The sequence below is a fragment of the Jaculus jaculus genome, chromosome 6 (genome assembly GCF_020740685.1).
Source record: "Jaculus jaculus isolate mJacJac1 chromosome 6, mJacJac1.mat.Y.cur, whole genome shotgun sequence".
NCBI classification, from domain to species: Eukaryota; Metazoa; Chordata; class Mammalia; order Rodentia; family Dipodidae; genus Jaculus; species Jaculus jaculus.
In genome coordinates, this window is record NC_059107.1 from 2,709,383 (window position 1) to 2,737,127 (window position 27,745).

The 27,745-nt window shown below is 42.7% G+C and overlaps 2 protein-coding genes across 10 annotated transcripts in view; both read right to left on the minus strand.

The window, feature by feature from the left end:
• Positions 1–14,856, minus strand: part of Rapgef6 (Rap guanine nucleotide exchange factor 6) — a 209,664-nt gene extending 194,808 nt beyond the window's left edge. For all 8 annotated transcript variants that reach the window (XM_004666588.2, XM_004666590.2, XM_004666586.2 and 5 more), the window contains exon 1: positions 14,685–14,856. In XM_004666588.2, the coding sequence (XP_004666645.1) occupies positions 14,685–14,753 (69 nt within the window). In that variant the 5' untranslated portion in view covers positions 14,754–14,856. The remainder of the gene's footprint in view (positions 1–14,684) is intronic.
• A 9,535-nt stretch (positions 14,857–24,391) lies between these two features.
• The window catches only part of Fnip1 (folliculin interacting protein 1), a 107,323-nt gene continuing 103,969 nt past the window's right edge, over positions 24,392–27,745 (minus strand). For both annotated transcript variants that reach the window (XM_045152414.1, XM_045152413.1), the window contains one exon: positions 24,392–27,088. In XM_045152414.1, coding sequence (XP_045008349.1) covers positions 27,010–27,088 — 79 coding nt within the window. In that variant the 3' untranslated portion in view covers positions 24,392–27,009. The remainder of the gene's footprint in view (positions 27,089–27,745) is intronic.

Below are 27,745 nucleotides of genomic sequence, written 5' to 3' on the forward strand. Positions count from 1 at the left end.
CTGCAAACAAACTCCAGCACGTGCGCCCCCTTGTGCGTCTGGCTAACATGGGTCCTGGGGAATCGAGCCTCGAACTGGGGTCCTTAGGTTTCACAGGCAAGTGCTTAACTGCTAAGCCATCTCTCCAGCCCTCAAATAAATATTAAAAAAAAAATAAAACAACAGCATTTTTTCACATCCATTTTCTTTTTAAGGTTATTAACTCCATAAACACTACAGGAAGGCAGGTAGGAGATAAGGACACAGGCATTGCCCTGAACAGGCTGACAGCCAGACACAAACCTATCACCAATTACCACACAGTAATCACTATGCACAGTATCTTGGAAATAGAAAAGAGGAGGGAAAAAGGACATTCCTAAATATTTTACACGTTATCTCATGAAGTACAAACTAAAGTCCCCTAAAGATACTTAGTTTTTATAGCTAGCTTTCCAAGAATCTCTCAAATGCTCAGAATTATAGAGTAGTGTTCTCTGAGCATAATAGCCATTGCCATCTTATCAGAGCAAGGACTCATAAGAGACCTTCCAGTGGGACCTGTTGCTATTCTCTCATAGAAAGAGAGTGGGGGGCTGGAGAGATGGCTTAGCAGTTAAGGTGTTTGCCTGCAAAGAAAGCCAAAGGATCCCAGTTCGATTCTCGAAGACCCACATAAGCCAGATGCACAAGGTGGCACATGGGTCAGGAGTTCATTTACAGTGGCTGAGGCCCTGGCGCACCCGTTCTCTCTCTCTCTCCAGCTCTTTCTCTCTCTCTCAAATAAACAAAATAAAATAGAGAGGCTGGGGAGCCATTAGTACTCCCACTAAAGATTCCAGGCACTCCTATTGAAACCAACCCCAGTGTTACATAACCCTGCCTCAGTTGCATGTTTTCTCGAGATGTGCTTGAGGATAGGTTAGACGGAGGGAGCTCCATCTATGCAGCTATGAAGAAGCTGCCATTCATGCTGGGGGTGAGAATTTTCAATGATGTGGCTGTTCTCGGGTCACCCATGTTCCACTAAGTAAGACTTATAAATTCACTGGTTCATTAAGCTAGACGTGGGTGAATCATTACTTGGTTAGTTGTTGATTCCCTATCTGGAATGTCTGTTCATGTCCCCTCTCCAGGAAACTTCACACAACAAACAACTCTAGCTAGATAGCAGATCTGAAGCTTGCCTGCAATCCCAGCACCTGGAAGGCTGAAGCAGGAGAATCAGAATATTTGAGGTTGACTGTGGGAGACAATAGCAGATTTAAGGCCCACCTGTACTACATAAAGACTCTGTCACAAAACAAAACACCCAGAAATTCTAGGCTGGTGAAACCACACTGCAGAATTCCCACCCTATACAAAGCAAACAAAGAACACAGCACAATAAACAATACTTCTCACCTCTGTGTACGCATCAAAACTAGTGGATGAGCTATCTATCCAATCAAAAGGTTCTAATTTAAAAAGAATGGACATAATTGCTAGTAAAGGGGGAGCTTGGGTACATTTCCCAACTTGGGAAATATGTATAGCTGATGTGGTGGTTTGATTCAGGCGTCCCCCATAAACTTAGTTGTTCTGAATGCAAGGTTCCCAGCTGATGGAGATTTTGGAAGTAATACCTCCTTGAGGCATTGTTGGGGGCAGGCTTATGGGTGTTATAGCTAGTTTTCCTATGCCAGTGTTTGGCACACTGTCCTGTTCCTGTTGTCCACCTGATGCTGGCCAGGAGGTGATGTCCACCCTCTGCTCATGCCATAGTTTGCCCTGCCATCATGGTGCTTCCCCCTTGAGCCTGTAAGCCAAAATAAACCTTTAGTTTTTGCCCCACAAGCTGCTCTTGGTTGGGTGACTTCTACCAGCAATGAGAACCTGACTGCAACAGTAAAGTGGTACTGAGGAGTGGGATTTCTGCTAGACACCTGACTGTGTGGCTTTGGCCTTTTGGAGCTGATTTTCAAGAGGAATGTGGGAGGATTTGAAACCTTGGCCTAAAAGACGCCTTGCAGTGCTGTAAGTATAGCTTGATGGACTATTCTGGTCAAATTCAGACCTGAATGCAGTTGATCTGCACTGGGGCAATGTAAGAATGTAGACCCTTTTGAAGGGGTCTGAGTGCTCAAGGAGTGTCCTGTTCTTCAAAGTCTGCTTTATTTCCCCCCCCCCCCAGATTAACAAACTGGCACCCTACCTGGTATTGTGGAGTAGAAGAAATTCAGGAAACAGAGGGTCACTGAGTTTGCAACAAGGTCTTATGTTTTGGAAATGGCCATGGGCAGTGTGAAACAGGTTTGCTTATGCCTGCATGAAGACCCGATGGAGCTGTGAGGATAAACAATAGATTGGAGTGGAGAACCAGTGGAGATGCCAAGACCACAAGATGCTGCTAGGAAAGCTGCTGGCCCCATTGAAGTTCTCCAGTGAGTAGTCTGGCTGGAGAGGCAGAATTGGAATTCCAGTGACTTGGTGATTACAGTTATCGGACTTGGAGATATGTTACTGGCTAGAGTTGTTGAACTTGGAGTTACAGAGTTTTATGTTTGACCTGTTAAAATTCTGTATTTGTTGAATGTTTCTTTGCTATGCCCAGTGCCATCTTTTGCAGTGTGCCATTATGAGTTTTGGGGGGATTTTTGTTTTGTTTTTCGTGGTAGGGTCTCACTGTACTCAGGCTGACCTGGAATTCACTATGTAGTCTCAGGGTGGCCTTGACTCATGGCGATCCTCCTACCTCTGCCTCCCAAGTACTGGGATCAAATGTGTGCACCACCACACCCGGCTCTGGGATTTTTTGATATTATGGCTCAGTTAAAAGATCTTGCACAAAAAATAAAAAAATAAAAAAATAATAAAAGATCTTGGACTATGGGTATGTATGAACATCACTGGAGTTCATAAAAACTATGGGGACTTTTAAAGTTGGAGGAATGCATTGTATTTTACACCATGTATGGTTATCAATTTATGGGGGCCAGGGGTGGAATGTGCTGGTTTGATTCAGGTGTCCCCCATAAACCTGGGTGTTCTGAATGCTGGGTCCCCTTTGATGGCATTTGGAAATTAAAGCCTCCTGGAGGCAGTATTGTTGGGGGTGGTCTTATAGGTGTTTGGCACTCTCCTGTTCCTGTTGTCTACCTGATGTTGGCCAGAGGTTGATGTCCACCCTCTGACCATGCCATTGTTTCCCCTGCCATCGTGGAGCTTTCCCCTTAAGCCCATAAGCCAAAATAATCCCCCTCCCACATGCTGATCTTGGTTGGGTGATTTCTGCCACCAATGTGAACCTGACTATGTAACAGCCTAGGTTGAGAAACAATAGGGGCTATCACTAGAGTACCAGGCAGATTTCCGGAAGACCTCATTTCTTTCCTCTTTCTTCTAGAGCCACTTTTATTATTTTTATTTGTTTGCAAGTAGAGAGGACAGGGATATCAGGAGAAAGGATGAACGGCGGTGCCAGGGCCTCCTGCCGCTGCAACTGAGCTGCAGGTATGTGCACCACTCTACACACCTGGCTTCATATGGGTACTGGGAAATCAAATCCAGCCTTACTTGAAGCAAGTGCCCTTAAACACTGAGCCACCTCTTCACACCAAAAGCCAAACTTTTAAAAGCCTTTAATACCCAAGACCCACCACCAATGACACTCTTCCTCCAGCAAGTCTCCACCTCCTAAATGTTCCATGACCTTCCCAAAGAGTCCATTGGGGATTAAGTATTCAAACATGAATCTCCTGGGAACATTTTACATTCAAACCACATTCCACCCCTAGCCTCCACCTACTCATGGTTATCTCATGATGCAAAATACATCGTCTCCATAGTCTTCATCAGACCCAACACTGCTCACAAATCTAGTCCCATCTAAGACTCAAAACAGCCTCTTAACTGAGCCTGTAAAATCAAAACACAAGTTCCATACTTTCAACCAAGTAAACATTCCCAAAAAGAAGAAATGGGCATAGCAGGAAAGGCTGGACCAATGTAAGATTAAACATCAGTAGGGAAACATCAAACCCTGCAGCTCTCTGTCTGCTACCTGGGATGACCTGGGACTCATGGTACAGGCCTTTGGACACTAACAGGCTTGAGTAGTCCTTTACTTTTTGGTTTTCTTTTTCTTTGGCTTTTCAAGGTAGGGTCTCACTGTAGCCTAGACTGACATAGAATTCAGCCTGTAATCCCAGGCTGGCCTCAAACTCATGGTGATCCTCCTACCTCAGTCCAAAGTCCTGGAGTTACAGGCATGTGCCACCAATACTTAAAATGTGTATGCATTATCTGTGTGCATGTGTGCTCATATGTGTGAGTGTGTGGTCACAGGAAAACTTTTGAGAAAGTCCTTGCCTGCTCACCACATCTGAGGCAGGACTCTTGACTCTCACTCTGCTCTTCTCTTCAGTGCTCACCACAAGCTTTGGGGAAATTCCCTTCCCGTTATGACATTGTTGTTAGGGTGTTGGCGTTACAGAATCCCGCCACTGCTTCTTTTTTTTTTTTTTTTTTCTTTCTTTTTTTTTTTTTTGAGGTAGGGATCTCTAGCTCAAGCTGACCTGGAATTCACTATGGAGTCTCAGGGTGGCCTCGAATTCACGGCAATCCTCCTTCCTCTGCCTTCCGAGTGCTGGGATTCAAGGCATGTACCATCACGCCCGGCTTGTTTCTGGCTTTGTATGTGTGGTCAGGTGATTGAACTCAGAGACTCCAACTTCAGTGGGCAAGCCCTTTATCCACTGAGCCAGCTCCCCAATCCAGTACTTCTCAATTCCATTGCAGTCAAGTTCTCAGAACACAGGCAGAATGCAGCTGGATTCTTTACCAGAGTACCATATGAGCTGCATCTAGCCGAGTTCCCAATAGTCCTCCTTTTCCCCTCTGGAACTGATGAGTCAAGCCCCAACAGTCCACTTTTCTCTTGGCCTTCTGGTCTTCCAAGCTCTTACCTGAATAAAGTTCTGTTTACAGCACTGTAAGGCTTCTCTAGTCCAAAATTCCAGAGATTTCCTCATACCGCAGGCAAACCAGTTCCAAAAGACCAGGGTGTGTGTGTGTGAGAGAGAGAGAAAGAGAGAGAGAGAGAGAGAGAGACCCATAGAATGGACACACCAGAGCCTAATGTCATTTCAGTGCAAACGAACTCTAAACACACAAGCCACTTTGTATATCTAGCTTTACACAGGCACTGCAGAATGAAACCTAGGTTGGCAGGCTTTGCAATCTAGTTTTTAATACTGAGCCATTTCCTCAACCCAACCTTGACTTTTTAAAAGGTTCATGTTGACATATTTATCAAATGAATGAATACTATCATGTGTGTGAGATAACTACACATCTCAGTTTATTTAGGATAGTCCCTCTTAAATCAATCATTTGGGCATAAATATTAATAGTTATTCAAAAAATTCTAGAGAGAGATTTGGGTAAGAATTTACATTGCTAATCTATAACTAGACAGTGGGAAACAAGTTCTAAGAAAAAGAATATGGTCAGATTCAAATGTTAAGAATATCATTCTAGCAACAATGTCACAATGACTCAAGCAAAAATATGAGGTTTTGGAGAGACACCTCTATCATACCCTCCAGGGCTCAAAGCTATTGTGGAAGAGGTGGCAGAAACATTCTAAGAGCCAACAGATGGGGAAGAGTGCTTTGGAAAGCTATTTTCCAGACACAGATTAGCTACTGCAACCAGGACCTCACAGTAGCTGATACTATGTAAGGTCTGGATAATACTAGGGCAAAGCAACAACAAGATGACATCAAAGTGGAAGAGGGACTAGCTGGACATCAAAGAAGAAGAGGGACTAGTGGAGGAGAAATACAGCATGGAGGAGAAGAAAGGGATGTGGGAGAGTATTATAATAAGGGAACATGTGTGTGTATGGAGGTTGTCGATATAGGTTTTTTTCTTAAATACTCAGGGGTAGGAGCTGGAGATGGTTCAGTGGTTAAGGTACTTGCCTGCAACACCTAACAACCTAGGTTGATTCCTTAGTACCAATGTAAAGCCAGATGCACAAAGTGGCGCATGCATCCAGAGTTCATTTACAGCGGCTGGAGACCTTGGCATGCCCATTCATTCTCATTGTATGCCTGCTTCCAAATAAATTAAAAATCTAAAACCTGGGCTGGAGAGATGGCTTAGTGGTTAAGCGCTTGCCTGTGAAGCCTAAGAACCCCGGTTCGAGGCTCGGTTCCCCAGGTCCCACGTTAGCCAGATGCACAAGGGGGCGCACGTGTCTGGAGTTCATTTGCAGAGGCTGGAAGCCCTGGCACACCCATTCTCTCTCTCTCCCTCTATCTGTCTTTCTCTCTGTGTCTGTTGCTCTCAAATAAATAAATAAATAAATAATTATTTAAAAAATACTTTGTCTTAAAAAAAAAAATCTAAAACCTAATGACTGGGGTTTAATTCCCCAGTACCTACATAAAGCCATATTTGTAAGGTGGCACATGCATATGGAGTTCATTTGCAGAGGTTAGAGGCCCTGGTGTACCCATTCATTCTTTCTCTCCTTGCAAATAAATAATTTTTTAAAAAGATAACTGCTTAAAAAACTTAGGGATAGATATAATTTTAAACAACTAAAGTAAGCCAGTAAAACTGGGGAGGAGCAGGCAAAGAAAGATTCAGAAAGTAAAATCAGTGAATGAGCTATCCTTCCAACTGAATACACAGGAAGACACCACAAGTCCAAGACACTGGTCTGACCAACAAAAGACTGGGGTAAGGAGCCTAGGGAAATGACTTAGCAAGTATGAGGGCTTCCTATGAAAGAATGAGGACCTGAGTTCAAAGCCCAGCTCCTATGTAAGATAATATACATGATGACACATGTCTATAATCTCAGTGCTGAGGGGGATGGGGAGAGAGAGAGAAGAGGGAATCACTAAGGGTTGCTGGTCAACCAGTCTAACCAAGAAACAATAGTTCCGTGTTCAGTGACAGACTCCATCTCAAGGAAATAAGGCACAACAAAGGAGGACACTCACTGTTCCCCACTGGCCTCTGCACATAAACAACTGACACATACATTCAAAAACTAAGTAGAAATAATGGTTTCGATCTAAAACAAATAACTGAAGTACCTGGAAGAAAACTTGATGTTTGCCTATATGTACCTGAAGCCTTTAAAAGAGTGCTAAACTGGAACAGATGGTGCTTGGAAGTGTCAGCCTAGAAAAATTAACTGACGTTGCTAAATAAAATGACCGAAGATGTACAAAACCAGCAATTCTAATGAACAGAAAATATTCTTTTTTAAAAAGATAAGAGAAAGCTGGGTGTGGTGGGGCAGGCCTTTAATCCCAGCATGCAGGAGGCAGAAGTAGGAGGATTGCCATTAGTTCAAGGCCACCCTGAGACTACATAGTGAATTCCATTCTAGGTCAGCCTGGGCTAGAGTGAGACTCTACCTTGAAAAACCAAAAAAAAAAAAAAAAAAAAAAAAAGAGAGAGAGAGAGAGAGAGAGAGAGAGAAGTGGGCATAGTGGTACATGCTTTTGCTTTTAATCCCAGCACTCCGGAAGCAGAGGCAGGAGGACTGCAGTGAGTTCAAGTCTACCCTGAGACTATAGAGTGAATTCCGGGTCAACTTGGACTACAAAGTGTATTTTCAATTTTTTAATTTACTTATTGATCATTTAAGATGTTCGAGGCATAATCAAGAGGGATGTAAGTTCACTCTGACGTGAAAAAGAAGTTATACAGAAATGATGGTGCTAAATGGGACTTGGCTGGGAAACTCCAACTTTAAAGTCTCGGTTTCTCTAAGTAATCCTGAAACATCTCAAAAATGAGTACTGTTAATTGTTTTCTGAGTCAAGATCTCAACTATGTTGCCTAAGCTGATCTAAAATTTGTGAGCTCAAGTAATCCTCCAGCCTTAGCCTTCCTGAGTGCTGGACTACAGGCAGGCCCAGCTGTCCTTTGCTGGGCACAGGACCAAATGCAGCTTGCTCCCACATGCATGGTCGGCAAGTGTTTTATTATGGAGCCTGTGCCCAGCTCAAGCCTGACTCTAATAGCTTTCTGTGGTTTTAAGGCACCAAAATTCTCACAAAGTCCAAACTTCTCTGTAACAGAAAACCTTTAACAATTGGAAAACAGAACTAGCACAGAAAAGGTAAATGGTGTGAAAGCCAGATCCGTAAGTAGGAAAAATGTCTAGAAAAGGAAAAACTGTTAGATGACACACTATACAATCCACATTCAGTGTCTAAGATTATTACAAAACTGTAAGACACTGATTCTAACCCTAGCGTGGGAACACATACCTGTAATCCCAAAAATTTAACCCCAGACTTCAGGAGGTTAAACAGCCTGGGCTACACTGGGAGTTCCTGTCTCAAAAACAAAGGACCACAGATATTTAAGTGTCTGCCATGAAAGCAAGAGGGACTGATTAGCTCTGAATTTGACTCTCTAGCCTGACCTATGTAAACGGCTGGGTGTGGTCACACACCTGCAACTCAGTCCAGTGGTGAGCACAGACAAAACAGCTGAAGCTTGCTGGTCATCCAGTCTGGAAAAAAGCCCCAAAGATATTAAAAGTATCAAAAAGACATTTATTTTTACTTACTTGAGAGAGACAGAAAAAGAGGCAGAGAGAGGGAGAAAGAGAGAATGGGTGCAGCAGGGCCTCCTGCCACTGCAAACGAACTCCAGATGCACGCACCCCCTTGTGCATCTGGTTCTCGTGGGTCCTGGGGAATCGAACAAAGGTGCTTTGGCTTTGCAGGCAAACTCCTTAACTGCTAAGCCATGTCTCCAGCCCAATAAAATATAACAACAACAACAGACTGAACAAGCGGATGAGCAGTAAAGGAAGACACTCAGCTTCTCTGCATGTGTACACATGCACATGCATACAACACACACCACACCACACACACACAATCCCAGCAGTGGATACTCTTACATCACTGTGAGGAAATAATGGACAGAGCAGTTTAAGTGAGGGAAGGTGGATTCTGGCTTATGGTTTCAGGGGTTCTCAGTATTTCATGACAAGGAAGGCATGGTGGAGACAGTAAGTCAGTCAGCCCCAGGAGTTAGACAGACACAAGCTCCTCACAAGATGGCTACCAGGAAGCACACAGCTTGAGCAGGGGCCAGGCTATAATCCTCACATGCTTACACCAAGTGATCCACATCTGCCAATCATGCCTCTTGCCCCAAAGGTTCCAGTGTCCCAAAATACTGCCATCAGCTGGAGACCAAGTGTTCAACACATGAGCCTGTGGAGGAATTTCATATTCCAACCATAAAACACTGACACTTTCATCCATTAGTACATTTCTTATAATGCTTTGAACTTAGAACATATTCAAGAAAAAAAAATGCTACACTGAGCTTAATGAACCAAGTTTATTTCCTTTCATTATGCACAGCTGCTTGTTTGGTTTAGTTTTTGTTAAAGACAGGGTCTCATGTAGCCCAGGCTGGCCTGTTACTCTCCATACTCTTGCCTCCACCTCCAGAATGCCAGTATTTAAAAGCATGCACAAACATGCCTGACTTTTTTAAATGGATTTTTTTTTTGGGGGGGGACATAGTTTCATGTGTCCCAGGCTGGCCTCCAACTCACTATGTAGCAGAGGATGACCTTAAACTCCCGATCCTACTGTCTCCACTTCCCTTGTCCTGGGATTACAGTGAAGTGCCACCAATGCCAATTTATGCAGTGCTGGGGATGGAAACCAGAGCTCCTTGCTTACTAGGTAAGCACCCTACCAAATGAGCTACAACCTTGGCCCCTTCAATATGATTTTTAAAAAATTTCCCAGTGTGAGGGATTGAACCCATGACCTCACATATACTAAGGAAATTCTCTATCACTCAGCTACACCCCACATCCCATATACTTTATCCACTTGGCTTCCAAGACACTGTAACTCTGCTTTTGTTGTACCCCCCCCCCCCACTTAACTACTGGCTCTCAGTCCTTAATTATATTCTGCTCTTCTCAACCAATTATTTTTTGTTTTCAAAGTAGGGTCACACTCCAGCCCTCAAACTCAAAATGATCCTCCTGCCCCCTGCCTCTCAAGTGCTGGAATTAAAGGCATGCACCACCATGCCTGGCTTACCCGACCTTATACTGATGGAGTAACCCAGAAAACCATCTTTGGTCTCCTTTGCTTTTCTCCCTCTTGTTTCCTTCTTCTCCTACCCTCTTTATTTCAATATTTCTTGTTTGTTGGTTGGTTGGTTTGGTTTTCTATTTTAGAAGTAGGTTGTCACTTCAGCCTAAGCTGACTTGAAACTCATTCTGTAGCCCAGGCTGGCCTCAAACTCATCATGATTCCCCCTCCTCAGTTTCCCAAATGCTGGGATTAAAGACATGCACAATCAAACCCAGCTATTCCAATATTTCTAACAGTCTTTTTTTCTTCCTTTAAAAAAATATTTATTTATGAGAGAAAGAGGTAGAGACAGAGAGAATGGTACACCAGGGCCTCCAGTCACTGCAAATAAACTCCAGACACATGCACCACCTTGTGCATCTGGCCTACATAGGTCCTGGGGAATCGAACCTGGGTCCTTAGGCTTTTGCAGGCAGGTGCCTTAACCACTAAGCCATCTCTCCAGCCCTCTAAGAAATTTTAAGCTTGGCATATTCAAAACTGAGTTTCTGCTTTTTCCCCACAAAACCAACTCTTCCTTCAATTCAACCTTTTATCATCTCTGCTTTTGTTTTGTGGTGCTTGGGATCAAACCCAAGATCTCATGAATGCTAGGCATGCATTTTATCACTGAGCTCCGTCCTAGCTCATTTCCCCATATTTCTGATGGCCCTTCAAAGTGTCTTTGGTAATAATTCCAATACTCCATTTGTTTAGACCATGTATTAATTATTTTTCTTGTGTTGCATAAAAATACCTGACAGAAGTGAGGTAAGCGAGGCGGGGAAACACATGGAAGGTTACACTCCCACAAGCAGGTCATGGGGCGAATTTTGATGCTTAGCTCAGGTCCCCCCTTTTTATACAGTTTACAATCCCCATTTATGGTGGGGTGCCACCTACACTTAGGTCTTCCCACCACAACCTAATCTAGAAACGCCCTCAAAGACACCTCCAAGTGATGGTTTCTATAGCCATTCTAAGTTCTATCAAGTTGAAAGATTAACCATCACAGACCAAAAATCTTGAAATCATGTCCGATTTTATTTTCCTTCAAAATCCACATTTCATGGATTAGCAAATCCTCTATGGTAAACATTTAAAAATTCCAAAAGTTAGCCAGGTGCGGTGGTGCACGCCTTTAATCCCAGCAGAGGGAGAAGGATCGCCGAGTTCAAGGCCAGCCTGAGACTAAATAGTGAATTCCAGGTCAGCCTGAGTTAGAGCAAAACCCTACCTCGAAAAACTAAAAAAAAAAATTCCAAAAGTTGGCTATGAGTCATTACTTCCATCTCTGCTACTTTAGTCTCAACTGCCATTATCTCTTACCTCACTGATGTACATTCTACTAACCCTGTTCCTTTAGTCTACACAACAGCAGGAGACCTTTTAAAAAATATTTTATTTATTCATTTATTTTAAAGAGAGAGAGAGACAGACAGACAGACAGAAGCAGGGCTGTGGGGAAGAGAATGGGTACACCAGAGCCTCTAGCCACTGCAAACAAACTCGATGCATGTGCCACCTTGTGCCTCTGGCTTTAGTGGGTACTAGGGACTCAAACCTGGGTCCTTTGGCTTTGCCAGCAAGTGCCTAAACTGCTAAGCTATCTGTCTAGCCCAGAAGAACTTTTTAAAATCTAATTTTACTCCTTTGCTAGAACCACTACTTCTTCCACTAAAAAAAAAAAAGAGAAAAAAAAAAGTGAAAGATACATGTAATTTTAGAAAGCTCTATGCATCACCATCTCTGGATTCCTTTAAGGCTCACCCTTGTTCATTCCCTCTAGAGCAACTTGCTATTCTGGAGCTACATAAACAGCTGTCAACATAGGGCCTTTGCAATGACTACTCTCAACTTACAAAGCTTTTTTTCCCATATAGCTCCATACATAACCCCATTAATTTCCACAAAATGTCCAATCAAATGAACTCAAACCCAAAACCAAGTATGATAATACACTCCTGTAATCTCAGCCCAAGGGGTCGGGCGCGGGGGGTGGGGGGGGCAGGAACATACTGAGTTCCAGCCTAGCCTGGGCTACATAGGGATACCTTGTCTCAAAAAATAAGAGGGCTGGGCTGGAGAGATGGCTTAGCGGTTAAGCGCTTGCCTGTGAAGCCTAAGGACCCCGGTTCGAGGCTCGGTTCCCCAGGTCCCACGTTAGCCAGATGCACAAGGGGGCGCACGCGTCTGGAGTTCGTTTGCAGAGGCTGGAAGCCCTGGCGCGCCCATTCTCTCTCTCCCCCTCTATCTGTCTTTCTCTCTGTGTCTGTTGTTCTCAAATAAATAAATTAATTAATTAAAAAAAATAAGAGGGCTGGAGAGATGGCGTAGCAATTACGGCACTTGCCTGTGAAGCACATGTGTCTGTCTGGAGTTCGTCTGCAGTTGCTAGAGGCCCTGGCATGCCCATTCTCATTCACTGTGTCAGTCTGTCTGTCTGTCTGCTTACAAATAAATAAGTCAGCTCACCTTAAACCATCGTTCAGCTCTTAATCCTTTTTCCTCCCAGTTCCTCTTAGCCTTTTGTTTTAGATTGCAATAACTAGCTAATGTATTATGTAACTTCTATTTATCATCTGTCTTCTCTCTTCCTTATCCCCCTAGAATGTAAGAACAACTAAGGCCTGCCTATTCTGTTCACTAACATTTCCTAATGTACAGAGTACCTTGAACAGGAAGGCTCTCAATAACTGTATTGCATTAACATATTTATACCAGACTATTAAGAGTCCCATAAAAGAAAGAATGTTCCAAAAGCAGAAATGAACTTGTGGGAATTTTATCAAAATAAATCATCACTAGGATTCAGGCTGGCATTTCCTTATGCTTACATTTGTACCCCAAATTCTACACTCTCCCAAACAGCTAATGAACTTCAGCGGTTAACATGTAATCTTGCTAGATGTCAGAGCTGTATTCAAAACTGTAGGCAGTCATTTAGCATTCCCTTCCACAAGGCTGCTTGTAGTAGTTTATATGACCCCAATAGACTCGGGTGTTTTATTAAGCTTATAACTTGGGTCTCCAGCACCTGGCTGGAGGTGTCATCGCTGGGGGTGGACCCTGGAATCCAAGCCATAGGTGTTTGGGGTGGATCTGATGCCAGCCCAAAGGTGTGCATAGCAGCTTGAGCTCTGGCAGATTTTTGTGCTTGCTGCCTTTGTTCTTTTGATGGTGGTTGTGGTTTCTATCAATGCTTGTATTTATGAGTAGTTGCTAGCTTCTTCCACCATACATGGAACTTCCCCTGGGTCTGTACACTTAATTCTTTCCTCCCCTAAAACTGTTTGGATGAATTTTTATCTCAGCATTGTGGAACTGTCTACAGCACAGTAAAAAAAGATAACATACTCAACACAGCACACACTAACAGCATAACTTCAGAATCAGTCCAGAAAATTTTCTCGGCTTAAAAATACTCAATTTCAAACTAGGCAATTCTACCATTAAAGAGAAGTCGGGTTTTCCCTCTACCCCGTTAAAAAAATTTTTGCATAAGTAATATTTATGTTTAAAAGTAAAACCCACAGTACACATTGTAAGACGTATAGTTTGTTTCTTTTTTGAGGTAGGGTAGGTGCTAATTTAGGCTGACCTAATTCACTAGTCTCAGGGTGTCCTCGAACTCATGGGCTCCTACCTAGGCCTCCTGAGTGCTGGGATAAAAGGTGTGCACCACACCACACCAGGCCTTGTACAGTTTCTTCTAATGATATAAAAACCAGAAGTAAAACTCGAAGTGACCGCTTTCATTTAGCTCACATTCATTCCAAGAGTCCATTATAGAGAAATTAAGACTCATGAGATTATACAGAAGACTTCACTGAGTACAGCGCACGGGAGGAAAGGGTTAAAATTTGCCTTATCCTATGCAAAGATAAGGATTTCCAATAGCACAGTTCGACCTATCACAGCTTCCAAGTCAGTGATGCCTTTCAATAACGTCGGTGTTCCATGGGGTCTGCCTTCAAAGTTTCTGAGTTACTACGAGAATGAAAGCATTTCATTTCAATTACTGCAATTCGGAGCAAGACAATCCATTCTCGCTGTTGGTTGGTTTTGTTCCGGTCCAGGAGACAGAATCACTGGTTATGTAGAAACTTGTCCAAGTCGAGGTAAACTTTACAACGCGCAGTGTGTGTGCGCGCGCGCGCGGGAGAGTGACACAGGGCTAACAGGTTTTTGCCATTTGCATGAAAATTATCCTTCCGGTCAAAAGAAAAGGTTTTCAGCTGATGTCATAACTCAAAACTCAAACCGGCAGATTTTTTTTTTTTAAATAAGCACAAAAAAAAGTTCTACAACTTCCCGGGGACAGTGTGAAGCGGCACCCGGAGAGAGGCGCTCGGCCCACGGCCCCGGCGCAGCCGTGACGCGCGCCCCGCCACGCGCGGACACCGCGGGCTTTCCCCCGCGCGAGGCGAGCGGCGGCGAGGGCGGCGGGGCGGCGCTGTGCGCGGCCCGCCCGGGACGCAGGCCGGCGGCAGGTGTGCGCCGCGGGGCACGCACGCAGGCGCGCGGGACGGCCGGCCGGGCGCTGTCAGCGGGGCGGGCGGCCTCACTTACCTCCGGGGTCCGCTCCGGCGGCTTCTTCCTCAGCGCCTGCCGAGCGCCGGGGTCCACGGGCGAGTTCATGTCCGCGGCCCATCCACCCTCACGGAGGAGGCGTGTCCTCCCCACAGGGCGGGAGCTCGGTACTGTGGCGGGTCCGAGCTCCAGCAAACAGCCCTTCGCAACGCCCGCCCGGGGCCTCAGCCCACGCGCGACTGGCCAGGAAGACGCCTGCGCCGGCGAGGGCGGGCGGGGAGCCCGGGCGCGCGTGCGCAGCAGGACCTCTCCGTGCCCCGCCCCGCCCCGCCCCGCCGTGACGTCAGCACAGGGGCCGGGCGGTGAGACGAGACGTCGCGAGACCTCGCCCAACCGTCTCAGTCTTGTGGCTTCCGCCTCTCCTGCTTCCGGTGAGGGCACCGGAAGTGGGGAGGGGGCCGGCGGTGTGTGGGACGTTGCTGGCGGAGGAAACCGTTTCCCCGCGACCGGAAAAGCTGACTTGGGGGCGGTGCGAAACCAGAGGCGTCGTTCCGGGAAGAAGGAAGTCCTAGGCCCAGCGCGCCCTCCCGTGCGCTGTACTCAGTGAAGTCTTCTGCAGGTTGTCCGCAAAAAGTAATGCTGGTCGAGACAGACATGTTTTAAAAATATGTCATTATTATTTATTTATTTGAGAGAGAGAGAGAGAGAGAGAGAATGGGCGCGCCAGGGGCTCAGCCAGTGCAAACGAACTCCAGAAGCGTGCGCCCCCTTGTGCAACTGCCTTACGTGGGAACCGGGATCCTCAGGCTTCGCAAACAAGCACCTTAACCGCTAAGCCATCTCTCCAGCACGAGACAGACATTTTTAAAAAGTCAAGGAGAGCCGGTAGTGGTGGCGCACGCCTTTAATCCCAGCACTTGAGAAGCAGAGGTAGGAGTATGCCCGTGAGTTCGAGGCCACCCTGAGACTACTTAGTGAGTTCCAGGTCAGTCTGGGTTATAAGTGAGACCCCACCTAAAAAGAAGAAGAAGAAGAAAAAAAAGCATGGAGATAGAGAACAATCAACCCCATACCAAACCAGATATCCAGAGAGACAGAGGCGCCCAAGATCTCAACACGGAAGCAGACATAATATGAACCCAACATGGCTCAGGGAAATTTGCAGAAAAGGGGCGGGAAGAATGTCAGAGCCACCTTGGGTCATGACATGCAGACATTTCCTCCTACCCAAAACTAAAGGCTAACCCCACAATGCACGACCCATCTAACCCAACGGAGGGTTCCTGTGGAGGGGGGAGGACACAGAGGAGGCTAAGAATAATACCAACTTGCCTGTAGTCACTGACTCCAAAAAAAAAAAAAAAAAAAAGTCAAGCTGCATTAAGCGGTGAGCAGCAGCGGGTTTGGGAGCCAGGGCCAGCCTGAGCATGTGGGCACCTGCCTGCACCCTGTCCTGTGCTCCGGGCTGGGCATTGTGCATTCCGACAAAATAAAACTCACAGCATTTACTCATTCTCTGATAAGAAAAGCAGATGCCACTCGGGAGGCACAGGTAGGAGGATCACTGTGAGTTCGAGGCCACCCTGAGACTCCATAGTGAAGTCCAGGTCAGCCTGGGCTAGAGTGAGACCCTACCTCGAAAAACCAAAAGGAAAAAAAAAAAAAGCAGATGCAACTAGACCCTGTTAACAGTAAAGGTCACGGACCCTCCCAGAATCCATTGTTTTAGAAGTCACTGGACTGTTCTTTGTTTAATGATAGATGGGCTGCCCTGGTCTCAGCTTTCCTTACTTTGACATTATAAAATTTGGGAATGACCAAGACCACACACACCACACTGAGGCAAAGATGAAAGCTTTTTCCTTATTAATATATTTATTTATTTGAGAGAGAGAAAGAGGCAGAGAGAGGGAGAGAACAGGCTCGCCAGGGAATCCAGCCACTGCAAATGAACTCCAGGTGCATGCCAAAGGATCCAGGTTCAATTCTCCAGTGCCCACATAAGGCAGATGCACAAGGTGGTGCACGCACCTGGAGTTCGTTTGCAGTGGCTGGAAGCCCTGGAGCACTTGCTCTCTCTCTCCCTCCCTCCCTTAAAAATAAATAAATAAATAATAGAGAATGGGCACAACAGGACCTCCGGCACTGCAACCAAAGTAGACGATTGCGCCACCTAGTGGGCATGTGCTAACTACTGTTTGCATCACCTTTGTGTGTCTGGTTTACGTGGAATCTGGAGAGTTGACCATAGGTCCTAAGGCTAAGCAGGCAAGTGTCATAACTGCTAAGCCATTTCTCCAACCTGATTAATGTATTTTAAAATGTTAAACGACTTAAATGAATTCAGGCTGCAATATTTCATTTAATGACAGCCAATGTCAGTAAACGTTGCCTTTTCTGTGGGTACTTGGGACTTGCCCAAAGTAGAAGTTTACAACATGCTATTATTAGCACGTCTCTTTTGCAAGGTTTGGGCAAAAGCCTTATTGGAGATCTTATGGCTCCATTCCTACAGAAATAAGTAATTGTGGAAAAGTTGTAAGATGTAGTAGGTGACTTAGTATTATATAGGAGTATATAAATTAAATCTCAAAAAGCTGCCCAACATGTTTATCCATTCCATTCTTCAAAGACTAATTTCCAGGGCTAGGTGAGAGGGAGTAATCAGTGAACACTTGTCTAGCATGTTGAAAGCTTTAGGTTCAATCTGCAGTAACAAACACGTGCAGTAGTTTCTTGTCATCTTAATATTTTTGAAGTCTATGGCCGAGTTATGAACCCAGCTCTAAACCCAGCTGACCTAGTTTCCTCATTTCTAAAATGAATAGTAAAAGATTTCAGGATTCTAAGGATTCCATGAGATAATTCATGTCAGTATGTTGACAACTCAATTCAAATATTATTTCTGGGCTGGGGCTATGATTCAGTGGTTAAAGATGTTTGCTTGCAAACATTATTTCTATTACTTCCACAGAAATTATTTCTCTAAAAATAAAATCAAGTTTGAAAAATGGAGCAGTTTTTAATGTCTTTTTTTCTATTTAAAAATTTATTTATTTATTTATTTGAGAGAAAGACACAGGGAAAGAGAGTGAGAGAGAATGGGTGCACCAGGGCCCACTGAAAACAAACTCCAGATGCATGTACCACCTTGTGCATCTGGCTTATGTGGGTCCTAGGGAATCAAATTGAGTTCCTTTGGCTTTGCAGCCAAATGCCTTAACCACTAAGCAATCTCTCCAGCGCCCCCCTTTTTTTACATCTTTTATAAAATTTTGTTGTTCATTTTTGTTTATTCATTTGAGTGTGACAGAGAAAGAGAGAGAGAGAGAGAGAGAGAATGGGCGCGCCAGGGCCTCCAGCCACTGCTAACGAACTCCAGACACATGCGCCCCCTTGTGCATCTGGCTAATGTGGGTCCTGGGGAAACAAGCCTCGAACTGGGGTCCTTAGGCTTCACAGGCAAGCGCTTAACTGCTGAGCCATCTCTCCAGCCCTTTTTTACATCTTTTAAAGAAACATCATTTCTGGAGATGTGGAGCATGAGAAATTCTCACAAACTGCTGGGTAAATGGGAAACCATTTTGGAATAAAAGTATTTCATAAAGCTGAAACACACCCTATGACAATAAGCAAGTCTACTTCTCAGTAGATGTTCCAAAGAATGCCTATGTACACCAGACAAAGATGCACAATATTCATTGTTTTTAACAGCCAAGCTCCAGAACTAATACAAAACCCCCCAGTAACAATGTGTGAATTGTGCTGCACTCATGTAGTGGAAAATCAGCTACATAGTACATGGAGGAATCACAAATACTGAGAGAAAAGTAACACAAAAGAGTTATACTCAAAAGAGTTTATAATAAACACAAGCAAAATAAAATTATATGAGTTAGGGAAGTGTTTGTTGAGGCAAAACTGTAAAGAATTATTATTTCTAAAGGTCATGCTAATGAGAAAGAGACCGAGGTTGTGTAGAAATTAACTATAAGGATAAATCATAAAAAAATGAAATGTGAGAATGAAATATAGCAATGAACTATGGGGACAACTGAGATTACTTCACATGCACCTCACAAATAAGTAATTTTTTCTGAGAATATTGCTCTGAGATACTTTTTCTGCTAAATTCCTGTCATGTAACTTGCCCCGAAGTTAATTTTACAACTGTGTAATCGACCTGCTTAGGGCAATGTAACTATCTTTCCTTTGCCTTAGTTTAACCTTGTCTGAAAACAGATGATCAATACTGTCAAAGAATGTTGAGATTCTGACTGAACTTGAGCTATGCTCTCTGTCCTGCTTCCTCAGGGGCTGGATGCACTCCTGACCCCAAACAATGTGCACTTGCAAGAAATCTGCCAATTATGAAAGCAGCAGACTCATTAAAAGAAGTGAATGGGGGGGGGGGCTGGAGAGATGACTCAGCAGTTAAAGGCACTTGATTGCAAAGCGCGACAGCCTGGGTTCAATTGCCCAGAACTTAATAAAGCCAGATACACAAGAGTGTTGTATGTGTCTGGAGTTCGTTTGCAGTGGCAGGAAGCACTGGCACGTCTCTATCCAGTTTCTCTGCCTGCCTCCTTCTCTCAAATAAATAAAACATCTTTTAAAAATGGGGGGAATGCATTTTCCCTAGAATTATTATGGCAACAAATGGGCTTAGTGCAATTGCATTTGTGTATTATGGATTAGGAGAATCCAACAGGTCATACCCTTATATATTTTTGTTTGTTTGTTTGTTTTTCAAGGTAGGGCCTCGCTCTAGCCCAGGCTGACCTGGAATTCACTCTATATTCTCAAGAGTGGCCTCGAACTCACAGCGATCCTCCTACCTCTGCCACCCAAGTGCTGGGATTAAAAGCGTTTGCCACCATGCCCCGCCCCTAGATATCTTTATAAACAAATATTTAAATAAATTATTCAGAGTCAAAGGTTCTTGCCCCAAACGTGTTACCTCTCCTTTGCCCACATAATGCTCAACTTACTGATGTTGTGCTGCTTTTGTGTGTGTGTCTGTCTGTTCAATAAAAGCACCAATGAGTGCTGGGCAGGGTGGTGTACACCTTTAATCCTAGCACTTGGGAGGCTAAAGTGGTAGGATCACTGTGAATTCAAGACAAGCCTAAGACTCCATAGTGAATTTCATGTCAGCCTGGACTAGAGCGAGACCCTCCCTAAACAAAGAGACCAACAATGAGTGCAAGTCGCCTGGACTAGAGTGAGACCCTCCCTAAACAAAGAGACCAACAATGAGTGCAAGTCAGCAGATGCAAACAAGTGCAGGAACATCAGAGCAGTGGCAACAACAGAAGCAGCAGGTTTGCTCATGGTATCAATGACTCCAAGCGTCAGTTTCTGTAATTCCAGGGCAGTGCCCTAACTGGACAGAGGTGTAGCTCAGCCGGAGTGCTGGTACAGCCTAACGGAGGCCAAGTTTGATCCCACGATGCACAGGAGATGAGAGAAGAGGGAGAGGGTTGTGTTTAGAACACATGGGGTAAGGGCTCCCAAATTGTTGAAAATGATCAGATTCTTAACCTGGGTAGTGGGCATATGAGTCCCCAGTAATTCACTTCTCTGCATATTTCATGAGGAAATTATTTTCTCCCATTCTGTAGGTTGCCTCTTTGCTCTATTCAGTTTTTTTTTTTGTTTGTTTTTTGAGGTAGGGTCTCATTGTAGCCCTGGCTGACCTGGAATTCACTAAGGAGTCTCAGGGTGGCCTCAAACTCACGGTGATCCTCCTACCTCTGCCTCCCAAGTGCTGGGATTAAAGGCATGCACCACCACACCCAGCTTTATTCAGTCTTTTGCCATACAAAAGCCTTGTAATTTCATGAGGTCCTAGCAGTTAATATGTGGTATTGCCTAAGCAATTGGGGTTATATTCAGAAAGTCCTTGCCAAGACCAATATGTTGGGTTTCCCCTACTTTTCCTTCTAGCGGTTTCAGAATTTTAGGTCTGATATTAAGGTCTTTGATCCATTTGGCCTTAATTCTTGTGCATGGAGAGATAAACATCTATTTTCATCCTTCTACAGATACATATCCAATTTTCCCAGCACCATCTGCTGAAGAGGCTGTCCAATGAGTATTTTTGGCATTTTTGTCAAAGATTAGGTGGCTATAGATACCGGGACTTACATCTAGGTCCTCTACTCTGTCCCACTGATCTACATGTCTGTTTTTGTGCCAGTATCATGATGTTTTGATGGTTTTGTTACTATGGTTCTGTAGTATAGGTGAAAATCAGGCATGATGATACTACCAGCCTTATTTTTGTTGCTCAAAATTGTTTTGGATATGCGAGTTTTTTTTTGTGCTTCCAAATGAATTTTTGGATTGTTTTTTTTTCTATTTCTGTGAAGAATGCCATTGCAGTTTTGATGGGGATTGCATTAAATGTGTAGATTGCTTTTGGTTAAGATTTCCATTTTCACAATATTGATTCTTCTGATCCAAAAACAAGAGATGATTTTCCATTTCCTAGTGTCTTCTGCAATTTCTTGCTTGACTGTTTTAACGTTTTCATTGTAGAGATCCCTTCATTTCCTTGGTTAGGTTTATTCCAAGGTACTTTATTTTTTAATGTAATTGTGAATGGCAGCGATTCTCTGATTTCATCCTCTGTTTGTTGTTCGCACACATGAAGGCTACTGATTTCTGTGTTATTTTGTATCCTGCTACATGGCTATGGGTGTTTATTAGATCTAACAGTCCTCTGCAAATAACAACTTGATCTCTTCCTTTCCAATTTGTATCCCTTTTATATGTCTCTTGCCTTATTGCTATGGCTAAGACTTCCAGTACTATATTAAAGTGGGGACAATGGACATCCTTGTCTTGTTCCTGATTTTAGTGGAAAGGCTTCATGTTTTTCTCCATTTAGTATTATGTTGGCTGTAGGCTTGTCATAAATAGCCTTTATTATGTTGAAATATGTTCCTTCTATTCCCAGTTTCTGTAGGACTTTTATCATGAAGGGATGTTGGATATTGTCAAATGCTTTTACTACATCTATTTAATGAGATAATCATGAGATTGTCCTTCAGTCCATTTACGAATATATTACATTTATGGATTTGCATATGCAGAACCATCTATGCATCTCTTGTAACTTTTTTTTTTTTTCCAAGGTAGGGTCTCACTCTAGCCCAGGCTGACCTGGAATTCACTATGGAGTCTCAGGGTGGCCTCGAACTCACGGCAATCCTACCTCTGCCTCCCAAGTGCTGGGATTAAAGGCATGTGTTACCACACCCTGCATCTCTTGTAACTTTTAAAGAATTTAAGTAATCTTAAATCTATTTTTTTTATGAGAGAGAGAGAGACAGACAGAGAGAGAGAGAAGGAGGGGGAGAGAGAGAAAGAACTAGCATGCTTGGGCTTTTAGCCACTAAAATCAAACTCCAGACGTGTATGCTCTCTTGTGTGCATATGCAACCTGGAGAGCAGAAAACGAGTACTTAGGCTTCACAGGCAAGCATCTTAACCACTAAGCCATCTCCCCAGCCCCTTAGATCTATTTTTTAAATAATTTTATTTAATATTTGAGAGAGAGATAGAGATAGATATGCTGTTTATCTTGGTTAAATGGGTATTGGGGAATTGAAACCTGGGTCCTTAGGCTTCACAGGCAAGCATCTTAGCTGCTAAGCCAGGTTGCTAGCATGTAATCTAAAATCTACAGCAAACATGACCCAACCGACAGTCTGTATCACCAGTACATGACAGGAAGCACTATAACCCCTCATTCCTTTTCTAGCTGGAGAATCCTTCCCCACAGAGATAAAGTCTGTCTGTCCTCAGAGCACCTTTGGCTGAGATTTGGGCTCACTTGCTACTGTACTTTTATAACTGGCAACAGACATGCAGAATTCATGAGTAACCTTACATCTGTTGCCATAACTAGTTGGAAGACCACTGTGGTCTAGAAACAAGGTGGACTATATAGGAGGCTGTCATGATTTGATATAATCATGATAAATTTTCTGTACCAATAGCTTTCAAATAAATGATTATTGCACGCAAATATATATCACTTCTTTTTTAAAAATTATTTATTTATTTATTTATTTATTTGAGAGTGACAGACACAGAGAGAAAGACAGATAGAGGGAGAGAGAGAGAATGGGCGCGCCAGGGCCTCCAGCCTCTGCAAACGAAATCCAGATGCATGCGCCCCCTTGTGCATCTGGCTAACGTGGGACCTGGGGAACCGAGCCTCGAACCGGGGTCCTTAGGCTTCACAGGCAAGCGCTTAACCGCTAAGCCATCTCTCCAGCCCACTTCTTTGTTTTTAAAACAGTATAACTCTCTTTTTAAAACCTGATGCATGAGCTGGGTGTGGGAGTGCACCCCTTTAATCCCAGCACCCAGGAGGCAGAGGTAGGTGGAATGCCATGAGTTTGAGGCCACCCTGAGGCTACATAGTTAATTTTAGGTCAGCCTGGGCCAGAGTGAGAACCTATTGTGAAAAACCAACAAAAACAAAAAGCTGATGCATAGGCTGGAGAGATGGCTTAGTGGTTAAAGTGCTTGCCTGCAAATGCCAAAGAACCAGCTTTGATTCCCTAGGACCCATGCCAGCCAAGATGCATAAGGTGGCGTATGCGACTGAAGTTCATTTGCAGAAGCTGGAGGGTGTAGCACACCCATTCTCTCTCTCTCTCAAAAATAACAAAATATTTGCTGGGCGTGGTGACGCACGCCTTTAATCACAGCACTCAGGAGGCAGAAGTAGCTGGATCTCCATGAGTTCAAGGCCACCCTGAGACTACATAGTGAATTCAGGTCAGCCTGGACCAGATACACCCTACCTTGAAAAACAAACAAACAATAATAATAATAAAATATTTTTTGAAGTCATACATATGATTACTATATGAAAACAGTAGCTTCTGGACAAGCCTAGTCAAAGTTAGTTTTCAGCTGCAGAGGAGGAACTAAGAATGAATAAAGAGCTGGAATTACACATAGTGCACAGGAAGTAGAGTCGGTCAGGACCACATGCAAATCAGTGAGCAAAGCAGTATTAGAACCCAAACCAATGGTTGTTTTGTGGTTTGATTGTATAGCTATGGTCATTTGCTTTGCATAAAATGTTCCTAGTAACTTTACATGGCTTCCTCTAGGTTTTGGTTATTAGATTCAGTATCTAGTTAAATTTTCAACTTGTCACTGCGAGGAGCAAGATATATGAGTATTACCAGTGTATCTTTGTCACCTATGCTTTTAATTATAAAAATTTATGTTAAAAATTCTCTGATTAAGGGCTGGAGAGATGGCTTAACAGTTAAGGCACTTGCCTGCGAAGCCTAAGGACTAAGGTTTGATTCTCCAGGGCCCACATAAACCAGATGCACAAGGTGGCACACACATCTGGAGTTCATCTGCAGTGGCTAGAGGACTTGGTGTGCACATTCATTTTCTCCCCACCCCTGTCTCTAATAAATAAATGAACATAAAAACTTTAAAAAAATTCTCTGAACAGTATGTAGGAACTACTGATCAAAAACAGCCAGAAAGTTACTGAGCCTTTGAGGTATACTCCAGCACTAAAGCAACTCTTGACAATTGTTTTTTTTTACTTCATCTCATTAAGTAGGTTCTACTAGAGTGTGGAAAAGTCATAAGCCTCATCCTTAAGTGTCAAGGTTGGGGCATGAACCCACAGGATCTGACATCACAGTCCACAGTGCCATATTTATCTTACTAATATATGAAAAAAAGAACCGATATTACCCATCAAACTGACATGTGTGTTTATTGCACAAATTTCCCCTAGAACTGGGAGGTTATTATAATACAGGTGTACATTTCAGAAATGTATTCAGAACAAGAAACAAGTATGTACATTTTACATATCCACCATCTAAATAACTTAGAGAAAGCAGAACATTCTCATAAGACATCTACCAGAAATAGGCATTATTTAAATTCTGGGTTGTTTTTTTTTTTTTTTTTTGTCATCTTCCACAGTGTGTGCCAACTGCACCAAAAGGGAATCTGTACTAGTGTGTTTATTGCACTTAATATTTCAAAACTCAAAATTAAGACATATTATTAATAAATGCCAAGATTTTAAAAATGAAACCAATTAGTTTACTTGTACAAAAAATTAGTTTTAGTTCTATAATATAAAAGATCCCTTTTTAACTTCCTGTTGCAATAAACAGGTATTTCTTAATATGTAGCACATATTTGTTTGTACCATTAAGTAGTTCAAAAAATTACTTTAAACGGGCCAAAACTCTTCACATTCATTATAATTACACACTTTAAGATAGCAGCTCATTCTTGGACATTGTGTACAGAGGAAAGGAAGGTGGTAATCAGGATATAAAATGGTAGGTGGGAGGTATTATCAACCCCAGGAACCCTATAAGGACTAATGCTTCTGTGAGAAACAGTAGGCCTTTTCTGTTCCAGCAAAGCTTAGTTTTAACAACACTGGCATGAGCCAGGCATGAGATTACATTACTTTACTAAATGGAAATCAGAAATTTCAAATAGATAGTACTAAGAATAGCTTTAGCTTGATGATTAAGAAAACACCCAGAAATGGACTTTATCTATCTGCTACATATTACTCTGAGCCACATCAAAAAGTAATATACAATGGCCCATATAGGAACTTTTCCAGATTCAAACTGACAGAATTCTACTCATTGAATCCCAACAAAATACAACAGAAAAATCCACTGGAGAATGGAATAATATAATTAAGCCAAAGAAAATGTATCCATAAACATTCTCTGGCAGCAAGTCATCCACGGGAGACTCAGATATTAACTGGAACCAGCTAATGAGACGTGGGCCAAATTGTAGACACACTAACTTCAGGTTTATATTTCATGAAAACAACCACTCCTTCTTTGTCTTGTTGGAATTATCTTGAATAAACACAAACAGCAAGGCAAAAAGTGACCCAACACTATAAAGTCAAGGTTTCAAAGACTAAGCAAACCACAGACATTTTTCATTCATTAAATTTTAAATAGCAAGAATGGGTGTGTTACATAGTAAGTGTATTCAATAAATTTAAGTACTTTTCTTTTTGAGCAAATCAATTATAATAGCCAATGAAAGCATAAACCAACTTCTAGCATTAAATGTATGTCACACTAGAGAAGCAAAGAATACGCTATAATTCAAGTGAACTGAGGTAGTAGAGCATACTGAAAACTTATCTATCCACCCTTCTATTTACATTACGTACATACATGGTCTGGTTCCTTATTAGCCTTTTTTACAAGCAACATTCTAGTATATACAAAGATAATCATAATTGAAAGTGAAAATCTCTTTAGAAAACCAGTTTTTGGAAGGAAGGAGCTCTTAGAGACAGGAGAGTAGTTGTAAGAATTATCACTTCTGTTGTGTAAGTTGAGTATTACTGAGCAGTGAAACTGCTCATATGGGTTCAAGAAGGGCTGATACTGAAAAAAAGGTGATGGCTACCTGAGCACATTTAAAGAAAATAGTATTATTTTTGTCAATGTTTGATGCACTTTTATCCTTTCTTTAATCCTAATTTTTCTCTATTAAATGAGTGAATATGTGCATATTAGTAAGAATCAGCTCATGTTTACAAAACAGATGGTGTGAAGTCATATTACTCTGGAAATCTGTATTCTTCAGCCTTAAGAAAATATTGGCTTTTAGAGTGGGTGAAACAGAAAAATCACCAGAAAGCAATGTTTCAACATTACATATAATTAATATTAGTTGAAAATATTTTTTAAAAAAGGTATGTTTATCAATCTTTGATTTCTAACCTTGCTTTTTAAAAAAATAGATACATATGTACATTTGGATAGATAACATTAACACTTTTTTCACTCATTATTTTGAGTTTCTTTTAATCAACAGGCTATTCAAAATTATTTACTTTGATAAATAACCTGAAATTAGTTGCTTTAAATTGCCATCCAATGAACCAAGGTCTTGTAAAGATGAATTATAAGTGAATGGAGTGACTGTCACTGAGCCACTGGGTCATGAGATGTCTGCTGGTATCTATGATTGTGACAGCACTGAGTAATCACGTGAAATCCTTTGATAATATTCGGTGAAAATTTCTAAGTTGCACGTTGGCTTTTTCAAAATGCTTCCTCCAAAAATTGTTAGTGTTGCTTTACTTTCACCTGGCTAAAACTGACCACAACCCAGAAGCCAGGTAAAAAGAAAAAGCAATCTAGTCTGCACAGAACATGCAATGCAATGCAGGACACCCAGGAACTAGACTCATTCACATGGAAGTCTAACAGGAAAACAAAACAAAATGAACATGAATGCTGTGCCTGCTTCCTGGGTTTCTATTTTAACTTTTGCCCAAAGTTAACCTTTGTGCATGTTAAAGGAGTATTTGAGCAACATATGGAGAGTGAGTGCTTGCTACAGCAGCCAAAAGAGGAAGGTCACTGGATTCAATCCTGAAATAAAGAAAAGAACACTCAGTTAATAAGGCTTTCTGAATTCAGAACACGAGTCCTAAAGGCAATGACTATTACTTAGGAAGACAGTACACCTCAGCACTTACAGGCTTACCCTGGCCAAGAATAAAAGAGTAAGAAAGTTGAAGATAACAAAAGTTGAAAAGCTTTCAGTAGGTAAAAGAGAAACAAAGATTTAAAAGAAAGGACAGCTTCTAAATGCAAAAGTAACTAAGTTAACAGATGCAGGAAAACATCTCATTCACCTGCTGACTGGGAAAAAATGTGCCAGAAATATAACCCAATATAGTAACATAATAATAGTGTACATGTCAGATTGTTTTGGCTAATGTTTCTAAACTATGATATAGTAGAAGAAGTAATGGAAGCCTTTTAAAAATACAGGCCCAACTAGCTCAGTTGGTACAAAATGAGACTATTTATTTATTTATTTATTTGACAGAGAGACAGAAAGAGGGAGGGAGGGAAAAGGGAGCACAGGGACTCCAGCCATTGCAAACAAACTCCAGACACATGTGATACATTGTGCATCTGGCTTCATGGGACCTGGAGAATCAAACCTGGATTTTTAGGCTTTGCAGGCAAGTGCCTTCATCGCTAAGCCATCTCTCCAGCCCCCATGAGGCTTTTAAAATA